This window comes from Candoia aspera, chromosome 1 (assembly GCF_035149785.1).
Source record: "Candoia aspera isolate rCanAsp1 chromosome 1, rCanAsp1.hap2, whole genome shotgun sequence".
NCBI lineage: Eukaryota > Metazoa > Chordata > Lepidosauria > Squamata > Boidae > Candoia > Candoia aspera.
In genome coordinates, this window is record NC_086153.1 from 280,769,285 (window position 1) to 280,781,783 (window position 12,499).

At 39.0% G+C, this 12,499-nt stretch overlaps 1 protein-coding gene across 1 annotated transcript in view; it reads left to right on the top strand.

The window, feature by feature from the left end:
* The first annotated feature begins 5,480 nt into the window (after positions 1-5,480).
* EXD1 (exonuclease 3'-5' domain containing 1) overlaps positions 5,481-12,499 on the top strand; it is a 34,063-nt gene continuing 27,044 nt past the window's right edge. Inside the window, exon 1 of the mRNA XM_063289923.1 lies at positions 5,481-6,196. Coding sequence (XP_063145993.1) covers positions 6,064-6,196 — 133 coding nt within the window. The 5' untranslated portion in view covers positions 5,481-6,063. The remainder of the gene's footprint in view (positions 6,197-12,499) is intronic.

Genomic DNA, 12,499 nt, shown 5'->3' on the forward strand with positions numbered 1-12,499 from the left:
CCCGCCGCCGCGCAGCACAAACCACCCCACCCCCCCAGCATTGCGTCTGCGCAGAGGGAGAGGTTCCCACTTCGGGCCGTCTGTCGTTTTCGCCCGCTAGCTCCATTCCGAGGTCAGCGCAGGCGGCTCTCACCCTTCTCCCCGAAAACTACAGAGTTCCGAGCAGAGTGCTGGTTATAGTTCCCTTATAGTTCCCTTATATGCTGGTCAAGTCGGCTTTCACCCCGTTATTATATTGGGCTTGTTGCTTGGCTCCTAATGTCATGACATACTTTCTCTTACTGTGTCTTTCTCGTTACAGTACAGAGTTAGTATTGTGAGGATTGAAGTCGGGAGCTCTAAAGCATTTTTGTGGTTCCCCGGTTTACTCCGGCTGCGTATTTATTGCCAGCAAATGCAGTGTAACAACCGATGAGATCCTGGGAGCTGTGACTAGCCACATAGGAGTTAGTCTCCACAATGGCTTGAGATCTGGTTGGTTGGAAGATAAGTCTTTCAGGCGTGAAGAAAAGATTTAGCTTTGGTTGTGTAATTTATGTCTAATTTCCTTTCTAAAAGAGCAGGCTAACAGTTTTCCTCTGTTAAGTATTTAAGGGAAATTACTTTCAACTTTAATAAGGAATGGCTATTCTAGTCTTGATAACCCCAAGCCCCATGCCACCCCCAGAATGTATAGAATATTGATCTGGGTGAGGAGCAAATCCTTCAATCCTATTTTCAAAGTATGTTAGGCCTTTCCATAGTAACTCCCATGCAGAGGAAATAGAAGCTGCTACCACTACATATAGATTAAGTAAAAACTTAACACTGAAAGGTGATTGTAATGTTAGCAGTCCTAAACATAATAGAAGATGGGAGTAGGCAATGCGATTTTCGTCCCTGAAATCCCTAAAGATTAATGTGTTCGTTTAAAAAAGCCACACAGAGATGGTGGGGAGCATTTCAAAGTAAAGTATGAATCTTTGGCAATCTGTTACCTTAATTGAGAGCCAGTTTGGTGTAGTGGTTAAGGCATCAGGCTAGAAACTGGGAGACTTTGAGTTCTAGTCCTGCCTGAGGCATGAAGCCAGCTGGGTGACCTTGGGCCAGTCACTCTCAGCCCTAGGAAGGAGGCAATGGCAAACCACTTTTGAAACCTTGCCAAGAAAACTGCAGGGACTCATCCAGGCAGTCTCCAGGAGTCAACACTGACTTGAAGGTACACATACAGTATAAAAAGTCTACACACCCCTGTTAAAATGCCAGGTTTTTGAGATGTAAAAAAATCAGACCAAGATAAATCACTTCAGAATTTTTTCCAACTTTAATAAAACATACAAGCTGTACAATTCAATTGAAAAACAAACTGAAATCTTTTAGAGGGAAGAATAAAAATAAAAAACTAGAATAATGTGGTTGCATAAGTGTGCACACCCTTAAACTAATACTTTGTTGAAGCACCTTATGATTTTATGACAGCATTCATAAAAATTCTGAAGTGATTTATCTTGGTCTGATTTTTTTACATCTCAAAAACCTGGCATTTTAACGGGTGTGTAGACTTTTTATATCTACTGTTGTTGTTTATAATGAATGCCATTTGGCCCCAGCAGTATTCTTAGCAGTGCCATTTGGTGGCTGCTCTTTTTCCCCTTGAAGTGGGACATGGGCAGACCACATTGGTTCATCTAGTAAAGTAGGGAGTTCTGCCCTGGTAGTAGGAAAACTGGTAGAGGTTTGTGTGACTTGATGGAGTGGGAACAGGCAGACAGGCTGGGTATGGACTGAGGACAATCTAGCATGGGTAGGAGACGGAGGAGAAAGAACAAATGAGATCAGGGATGAAACAGTCACCATTCAGGAAAAAAAATTGAGTAAGGCGGCAGAAAATAAAAAAAACCTTTGTTTTACATGGGCTGTGGTTAGACAATATGACTGCATGGCAGGGTTTGTATATTACATTAAGTGTTAAATGATTTGTGCAATACACCACAAGTAACTGAGTTCTGTCAACATGGTAAGCCATAAATCCCGGCTTATAAATTTCTATGCTAAAAGTGTGATGTTTCAATTCAGTGTGTGTGACAGAGTGAAATGGAAAAATAAGTTACAGGATTGAGTTGATCTTACGTGTTGAGGATATGAATCTTTGAAAGGAGAGATTATGAATGAACACTGAACTGTTGGGTTCTTGGTGTTCTCTGAGTTTGGTTGTTTTCCTGCAGATGTTTTGTTACCAGGTTAGGTAACAGCAAGGTATGGGGGAGTGAGGTTTGCTAGTAAGCTACAACTGTATATATAACCAACCAGCAAACTATTCTTCCATGTCCTGATGATGTTACCTAGCCTGGTAATGAAACATCTATAGGAAAACAGCCAAACTCAGAAAACACCAGGAACCTAACAGCTCAACCCTGAGTTATACATATTCTCTACTATTGGAAATGCAGAACTGTAGGTTCAAAGGAATAGGTTTTAGAATTTAGAATTTTTTATTAAGTTCTTAGACAATTTACTTGTCTTTTAGCATAAACATTTTGACTTTCTGCGAAATGTGAAGTAAATTTAATAGCAGCCATGGTACTTTTTAAAAATTCTGTGTCTTTTTTCCAAGAAGTTTTAGGAATGCTTGCATTAAATAGCAACTTCCATTAAGTTAACAGGATTGACTTCTGAGTAAATGTACTTAACAATAGTCCTGTACGTACCATGTTAAGGATCTAGGAATTCTTCTATATAGCTTGCTTTTACATACCTTTGAAAGCTTTGTCTACATGAATCTGTTTTTGTTGATTTTGGACACAAATAAATTAAATGTATCTTTTGTATGGCTTAACTATCACTGATTTGAATATCCTTTTTGCTGAAAATATTATTTAATATGGCTGTGTCTCTTTCTCTTGAGACAAGTAGTGAAAGGAAGATCTGTGGAACTGTCAGAAGTTTGTGATTCTCTAAGAGTATTGGAACTCATTTGCCTTAACTTTGTTTTAAAAATGAAATTGTGTTAAGAGATTGCATATATTAGGAATACAGTAAATTGAGTCCAGATGAAATACAGTTTATTTGTACTCTTTGTAGCTCAGTTTTACTCTGTAAAAACATCCCAGATTCTGTTTTGTTCCAGTGTCTTTAAATTTTCTACTGTTTCATTTTCTGGTTTCAGAGTGGCAGTTGTGTCCAGATAACCTACCATATAGATTGACCAGATTTCAAAGTCAAAAGAAAACACTGGGGGATCAATGACTTCTTGTTTTGAAAGAGGGTTTCTCATTGCTTACAGAACTGGTTTAAATGGAATGGCAAACCTTTCAAAAAAGAGATGATCCATAAAGTTAACTATCTTGCAGGCCTGCCTGAGGGTTCAAGTGACTGGACACACTGGTTGAATCAGATGCTCTGTGTTTATGTGTAAGCTTCTCTCTAGGGGGAGAGATTTAATTATGTATGCAAAAGTCAGAGATAATCATGATGCTGACTCACATGGTAATGGATTAGATGTGATAACATTGCCTAAATGTTTGACCCTATTAAATGGGGAGACTTGGTCTGACTTCCTGTAGATGATTTATCTTGTCATTTTAAGATTATACTGAAATTTTCTGTGTTTTCAATAATTTGATATTTTAGAGATTGTATTAGTGGCTTTAAATGAAGGGAACAAATTCATATTTTATTAACCAACATCAAATTGTAGATTAAGGATTGCCCCAAGAAGGCAATATCTATAATAGCTTTTATTATGTTGTCATCTACTTGGAACCTTAAAGCACCATGAATTTACAAAGAAAACTAGACACTAAAAGCAAAGTCCCTCTGGTGGGAAGAGATGGGTGGTGACAAATTTGATAAATAAACTGATTCTCTTATTTTATCAATTTTAGACTTGGGTCTTAGTGCTGTGGCCTAATTTAAGTCTTGAAAGTTGTGTTGCTATGTTGTTTCATGTCTGTGGTATTTAAATCTATAATAATAGTGGAATTTCTTGAAAATAAACATGTTTAATCCCAGTTTGTAATGTTTTATGTTAAATTTGAAAAGAAAGCTGTGAGAGCAGCTGATTGCCATACAGAAAACCCTTTAATTTTTAGAGGAAGAAACAAGGCTTTTCCTGGAAACAGAGATGGCAGGGGCAGTGTAAATAATAGAATTGGTGCCTTCAGCAACAAACAAGAACAACACTGTATGACAATTTCTTTTCACCTTTTCTTCAGCTGCAGGGATGATGAATGTCTGATCTTCATTTTAGTTTATGTGGACATGAGAACCCCCATATTTTGTTTCTCTGAATAAGCGGTAACAATGTCTATTAAGTAGTTTGCTCCTGCTTCATGGAATGTGAAACTAGACGCAGCAGCAGAATATTGAAAAGTGAAGAAAAGCAAAGCAGTAGAGAAGTGAACAGGGCAATGCTCACAGAGGAGGAGGATTCTGCCTGCTGCCTACTTTTCTCTTTGATGCGGGCCAGCAATAAGGCGGCACTGCCAGAAGCTATTTGGCACTATCAGGGCTTGTTTCTTCCTCAGGATATCAACAGAAAAATGAATATTCATGAGTAAATGAAATTGTGCAGTGGGCTTCACTTTCTCTATGTGCTCTACCCCAGTATGTGACAGTGGATAGATTTACAGGCCACAATGTCTTTACAGACTGAGCTCTCTCTCTGTTATTTCTACCGTATTGCACTTCCTTAAAAGTGTTGGTCTACTACAGTTTCTGCTGTGTAAAGCAGAGATGGATAACAATAGAATTAAATCTACTGGTAGATCTCTGGGTGATTTGCAGATGATGAACACATTTTTCTGACTTCTCATTAATTGCAACAAGTAAAAAAGCTCTTTGTTTATATCCTTTCTTTATATTAGGATGCTATTACTATATCAAAATATCAATAGATTTTTGTTAGAAAGAATTTGTGATTGTACATTACTGTTTGACCAAGCTGGTTTTTATTTCATAGTATACATCTGTCTATACCTTTGCCATTGACTGTGTTCCATATTGGCTATGGTTGGTGGACCTTGGCACTATAGTCACAATAAGTAGACTTTCCTGAAACTTTGAAGTTTGATGAACCATTTCTGTTAAAACTATCAGATGTTTAAAGCTGAATTTTTATGAGAGTTCAGTTCAGATTATTACTAGATACTTAGAGTTCCTCACTTTATCCTGAAAACAACTCAGGAAGTGTATGTTTGTGTATAAAAAGATGGCTATTGGGGGAGGGGGGAGGACTGGAAATTTATATCATGAATAAGACAACTTACAAAAATTGGATTGGATTGGTCAAATTCTCTCATCCCTGTTGAAAAGACTAGTTCAAATGTTAAACAATACATATCAGCAATCTACTTCCTCAAATCAGGTGTAGATAATTGTTTAATAATTATTTTATGCCTGGCCTCTTCTCTCCCTGCAGTGTGTAAAAGGGCTACAATTCTTAATGCTTTGATAATTTCCAGGTACTGGGGATATTGCAAGGAAAAAAAGTAAGAGAGAAAGAGCATTGCTGTATCATGCTAAGAAGCCCATGAATTTCAGCACAAATTATGGCAATAATAGAACAAAACTGTACTGGTTGTTTTCAGCTCAAAGCGCATGTCCATGTGCCCATAATTTTTCTTAAAAATGGAAGACGTTGGCTTTGCTTGAACAATCAAATTCTATTTTGTTTTGTTTTTTTCAGGTTGTCCTGGATTTATAATAATTATCATATGGACCTGGATTTTTGACTTTGACTGTGTCATTCATTGATGACTTATTTGAGTAGCCCTTTCTATCTCTATAATAAACATTACTTTATATGCAGGATAATTCTGCAAGTCACTTATTAATCTGCATTTCTGTGATGGTTTAATTATGTAGGATTGTGAGTAATTGGAAGCCAGACAATTTATAAAGATTTGTATTAGTATAGTTTCTTCATAAGAAATTAATCTTTAGATTTTGTATCACTGTTTGGAGAACAGTTTTCATTTTATCTCCCTAGTGTATTTTTATATACTGCTGTAACTAACAAAAGATTTATCTGTTTAGTTTCTTATTTAGGTTGAATTCCAGATTCTTTGGAGGAAAAAATCTATAATGGATCCTAGCAGTGATTACCACTTCCTTCATCATGTTTTGGGGAAAACTATACAAATCACGTTGAAATGTGGCACATTCCAGGGGATATTGCAACATGTGGATTCTGGTCAATGTATCTTTCTAAACAGAGGTCCTGCTCTTTTTTAATTCAGTGCATTTATACTGAAAATTGCATCTAAAATTGTATTGGGATTTGATGTATTTTCTCTATCAGGATGACTAATTTCTATACAATAAGGCTCCATTCTAGATTGTCTTTTATGGAATAGAAGCATAGTTTTGTCACAGGTTATCAAAAAGCTGAAGTATGTAAATAAATATTATATTTGAAATTACATCTCCCTACCCCACCATCCAATCCACAACATTAGTATAGAGCGTCTCATTTTTCAGAACATTTGATTTAGTATTATTTTCCTTACAGGTCAAGCTCCAAACTTTTTCTCCAGAGCTTGTTTAAAAGTTCAGATCTGGATTGATTGTGAAATTCAAAAATGCTGGACTGGGTTCCAACTTCTAGAGAGAACTGACATTTGAGAAGGAAATGAATAACTACAGAACTTGAAGCTATTGAACTTGAGGTGTGAGTTCTTGGCAGACAGAGTAGCAAAGCAGCATTCCTGTCTTCTCTTTACAATTTGTATGCTGTAATTTTTATGAACATTTGATTGAGGATGATCAGCAAAAGAGTTGGATAAACTGTGATCAAGCTTATCCTTCCTAGCAGAGGAGTTTAACTTATAATATTGGACATTCTTAAGCAGCGCCAAGCTGAAAAATTGTCCTTGTTAATCTTTTATAGTAGAACCCATCCAGAACCAACCAAAATATGTCTCATGAGAATTTGCTAAAACTTCTCGTCCTAGAAGTTCCTGTTATAACAAATAGTCTCCTAGTACTGTAGTCTAAATCATCAATACAAATTTATTTTTGTATATCAGCAATATTCCATCACTACAATTCATCCCCCTTGATGCTAACAGGGTGCTGTTAGCAATAATTACCCTTTGGGTCCATTGAAATTTTCTCCCAGCATCTGAGTGTCATCAGCCTGATTAGATTTGAACAGCTGCTTAATATTCATTCATACTTCATAATAATAGAATTTATTTCATTATTTAAAATATTCATAGCAGTCATCCTCAAGTTATGCTTTTTGAATTCACTATTATAAACTTATTAGTGGCACACTGGAGTGCAAATGGCTTGAGATTTCTTTCTATATTTAACATATAAATCTAACCCTTAGCTGATATTTATCTTGTGCAAGAGTAAGTAAATAAGTCATTAGTATGCTCACAGATTATATCTACACGTAAGACTGAGTTTCAACAGAACCTAAGGAACAAAATACACTCATATTTTAAACAGCAGAAAGAGGCTAATATCCATGCTGTCTAAATTACTCAATAACTGGCATCCATTGATAAATTCCAAAGTACTAACTTCACACATTGATAGGAGTGAATCATCGTGTACAATTATGTATATAAAAGGCTCCTCCTGCTGCACTTTGTGAACCAGCTTAACAGACAGTTCCTTTAACAGTGAAAATGTTAGTCATTTCAAGCAATTTATTTTTTACATGTATATCCTACTTTATAGCTAAACATTCAAAGTAGTTAATAATAGTAAGTATTGTAGGTATTTTTTAAAATGCATTAAAATATACAAAACCTAACAAATCTCAATTCCTCAGATCAAAAGACACAAATCTATAATTACTATATGTTAAATGCACTGTTAAATGCTTTTTAAAACTGAACCTTGATTTAATTTTTGTATCCTTGCTACCTTTTAGGTTTGTTGGCTTTATTTACACTTATTTTATTCTTAACTATTTTGAGGCTCTTAAGGAATTGTAGGAAGAGTAGTATAGAAATAAACAGTAAGTTTGAAACAACAGGATGGGTTTTTCTCACCAAGAACATAATAATTAAATGTGCTTGAAAATAAAATTTAGCAAGAAATGTTATAGTTTTAGGTTCAGGAGAAAAGAAGTTATTTTATCAATCAGTTCTCAGAGGCAAACAGAGAAGATCCCTTCCAAAGAAAATCCTAACAGATGAAGACTATTCATTCTGGAAGAAGGTGATCCTTCAGATAGTTTAATTTCATTCACATAAGCGGGAATACTTTCTGATTTATTTGGTGTGCAGGTTACAGCCTGATCTTCTGAAGCTTCAAGCATATTAGATTGCACTGATTCTGTGACAGCAAGAATAAACGCAAAAGACCAACATTCAAGTCAAGAGTTACACAGTACTGGCTTCCGGTGGGAGTGGCAGACTGAACGGCTGCACCTGCTGGATCAGTGGGCGGAGTGGACAACACCGTGGCTTTTTTTGGGCTCAGGAAGGCTTTCCTGAAGCCCAAAAACATTCTCCGGATTAAGGAGAATACTTGGAATTATCTCATTTGTCCTCATGATGGTTGTTTGTAGCCAGAAGAGCACAACGTTTCACGGTCAATGGTGTCCTGTTCAGACTATGAGGCAGCCAGACAGGGTTATTACCAAAAACCACTCTTTATTAATACAACTATTAATGAGATAGGCCGATTCTGATCAAGACCATCCAGGCAACAATGGGAGAACTGGCAAGGTTGCAGGAGGAGACTGTGGCAGAACAGCTAGGCAGGTTTCACTGACTGGAGCTGTGGAACTGGATGAGTCTAGGGCATGTGGCAAGACTCGATCTGGAAACTAGTGTCTGCGATCTGAAACACCGCCTGAACTGGGCTGACATGTGGAGGCTAGGCGAGACCGAACTGGAAGCACTGGGCAAGGCTTGGCTCTGGAGGCAAGACTGGACTTAACTGGATATTCCAGGCTAGACTGGGTACTGGAAGCCAGACTGCACTGGGCTGGAGACTTAAGACAAGGCTGAGAACTTGAAACAAGACTGGACTGGACTGGAGATTCCGGGCTAGACTGGGAGCTTGGCGCACGACTGGACTGGAGGCTCTAGACTAGGTTGGAAGCTTGGCGCATGACTGGACTGGACTGGAGACTCTGGACTAGACTGAGAGCTGGGAACATGACTGGACTGGACCGCAGGTCCTGGGCAAGGCTGAGAACCCGGAGCACGACAAGACTGGACTGTAGTTCCTAGGCGAAGCTGGGCACTTAAAGCATGACTAGACTGGACTGGAGATCCTGGGCAAGGCTGGAAGCTGGAAGCACGATGAAACTGGACTGGAGATCCTGGGCAAGGCTGGAAGCATGATGAAACTGGGCTGGAGATTCTGGATGAGGCTGGGAGCTTGGAGCATGACGAAACTGGACTGGAGATCCTGGACTAGGCTGAGAGCTAGGAACAAGGCCAGGAATGTGCTTGGAATGCTCTGAATGGTGACGGCGTGGTCCGGAACTGGATGCGAGGCTGAGGTTGCTAGAATCGGCAGGGAGAAGATCCTCTGTGGCAGTGTGTGCAGGATACAGGTTCTCCACAATAGGAAATGCAGGTGCTGATTCCCCTCCAGCTACAGATGAGATTTTTGATGCAGATAAGGACTATTCTGCTGGGGCTGCAAGCTCGGAAGGATCAGTTGCTCTTTGCGTGTCTGCCTTTTATGCCGATCCCTTGTGTGCCTGTTTCCCTCTGCAGCCAATTGGGCTGCCTTCTCCTTTGCACACTTTTCTGCGTGCCTTTCCTGCGCACTGATTGGAGGATTCAAATCCTCCTCCGAAGACTGGCCAATCAGCGTCTGTAACTTCTCCCACGCTGCTGAGTCACTTCTGGGTTTTGCTTGCCCAGTTTCTGCCTGGTAAGTTTCTGTTTCCCTTTCTGACTCAGAAGGAGTTTTGTTTTCTGAGTCAGAAGCCAGCTGAATAGACGGGTAAGAGCAGCCTGAAGGCAGGGATTTCATCACTTTCAAAGCTGTGCTGTAGCCTTAAAGAGACACTAAGACTGGCCACCCCATTTCTAAATCAATTTGCACTTTTTTAAAGTATATGTACCCCAAGAGAGGCTTTTTACAGTGGGGAGGAGCCGGCTGTCTTAGTGCTTAACGTTATTTTTGGGACTAAAATTCTTTTAAGTTTTGGATTTTCATTTTCCTACTCAATTCTAAAGATTGAGAATAAACAATTGTCTTCCTGTTATCATTTTTGTGTTAAATTTGAAGATATTGGCATTTTCCTACAAGTTGAATCGGCTGATTTGAACCTTCAACTTTCTGTTCACTTTCCCTTGAGAACAGTCTGCTATTCACTCTCACTTTAAGGAAATAACTTTCAAATATCTTCAACTTTCGCTGATTAAGCTCTTAAGGGGCACCATAATCTACTGCATGAGACATGGAGGAATTTAAACAGATACTTTCTGACCTTCACCAGGATGTTAAACAGATTTCTTCCGACTTCTATCAAACTTTTATGCAAGACATCCAGGATATTGTGGAAAATATGAGATTTAAAATGTGCCATCAGGTTGAGGATGTGGGGGATGAAATGAGGAATTTGGGAGTGATAGAAAGGCTTTTTCTAAAGACTGAGATTGAGATTTTTATTGAGATGCTGGATGAAGATTGGACAATGGAGTTGGAGAAATCCAAGGGAGAGAGTGATCTGCAAGGTATCAGTATTGATCTCCTGGTGGAATGCCATGAAAAGAACCTGGGATTTTTGAGGGGGGCAGTTGTGCTGTTTTATTTTCTCAGGAGGAAAACTCTGAATACATTGTGGGGGTATGTAACTGCTCTGGTTAATTTGAAGTGAGATAAGGGTTGAAGAATGTTTATTTGGTTTGCTTTAAGGATTTGACTGATGCTATTTGCCTTTAAAGATTTGGATTCACTGCTTTGAATATTGAGATTATTATAATTGTTGTATTATTAAGTATAATAGCAGACAATTTATGTGCTTTTTAAACTAATTCTTATTATAGCAGAAAGAAATGTATAGAATAATAGTAGGAAGGGAATAATTAAATATGTTTTATCTTTTGGAGGGGAGAAAGATGTTCAAGAGATTTGTATGAATTTTCTTTTTTCTTCATTTTAATATAAGGGGGAGGAGTAACTGTACTTAGTGATTTTTATTATATATTAAAGTGGAATGCTCAGCAAAGGATCGTTACCTTGTCGTGGTGCTGGAGCTTGAGCACCTCAATGATGCCATGAGCTAAACCGTGAAGGGCCACCCAAGACGGGAAGGTCATGACAGAGAGGTCAGACTACATGCGATCCCTGGGGAAGGTAATGGCAACCCACCCCAGTATTCTTGCCATGAAAACTAAATGGATCAGTACAACCAGAGATATGTCGGTATACCATCGGAATATGAGACCCCCAGGTCGGAAGATGGTCAAAATGCTACTGGGGAGGAACAGAGGATGAGCTCAACTAGCCCCAGACGTGATGACACAGCTAGCTCAAAGCCGAAAGGACGGCTAGCGGCCGACGGTGCTGGTGGTGAACGGAGAATCCGATGTTCTAAGGATCAACACACCATTGGAACCTGGAATGTCAGATCTATGAGCCAGGGCAAATTGGATGTGGTTATTGGTGAGATGTCAAGATTAAAGATAGACATTCTGGGCATCAGTGAACTGAAATGGACTGGAATGGGCCACTTCACATCAAATGACCACCAGATCTACTACTGTGGACAAGAGGACCACAGAAGAAATGGAGTAGCCTTCATAATTAATAGTAAAGTGGCTAAAGCAGTGCTTGGATACAATCCAAAAAACGACAGAATGATCTCAATTCAAATTCAGGGCAAGCCATCTAACATCACAGTGATCCAAATATACGCCCCAACCACAAATGCTGGAGAAGCTGAAGTAGAGCAGTTCTATGAGGATCTGCAGCACCTACTGGACAACACGCCTAAAAGAGATGTTATTTTCATCACGGGAGACTGGAATGCTAAGGTGGGCACTCAAATGACACCTCGAATTACAGGTAAGTATGGCCTGGGAGAACAAAACGAAGCAGGACATAGGCTGATAGAATTTTGCCAAGACAATTCACTCTGCATAACAAACACTCTCTTCCAACAACCTAAGAGACGGCTTTATACATGGACTTCACCAGATGGACAACACCGAAATCAGATTGATTACATCCTTTGCAGCCAAAGGTGGCGGACATCTGTACAGTCGGTAAAAACAAGGCCTGGAGCTGACTGTAGTTCAGATCACGAACTTCTTCTTGCACGATTTAGGATCAGACTAAAGAGATTAGGGAAGACCCACAGATCAGCTAGATATGAGCTCACTAATATTCCTAAGGAATATGCAGTGGAGGTGAAGAATAGATTTAAGGGACTGGACTTAGTAGATAGGGTCCCGGAAGAACTCTGGACAGAAGTTGGCAACATTGTTCAGGAGGCGGCAACAAAATACATCCCAAAGAAAGAGAAAACCAAGAAGGCAAAATGGCTGTCTGCTGAGACACTAGAAGTAGCCCAAGAAAGAAGGAAAGC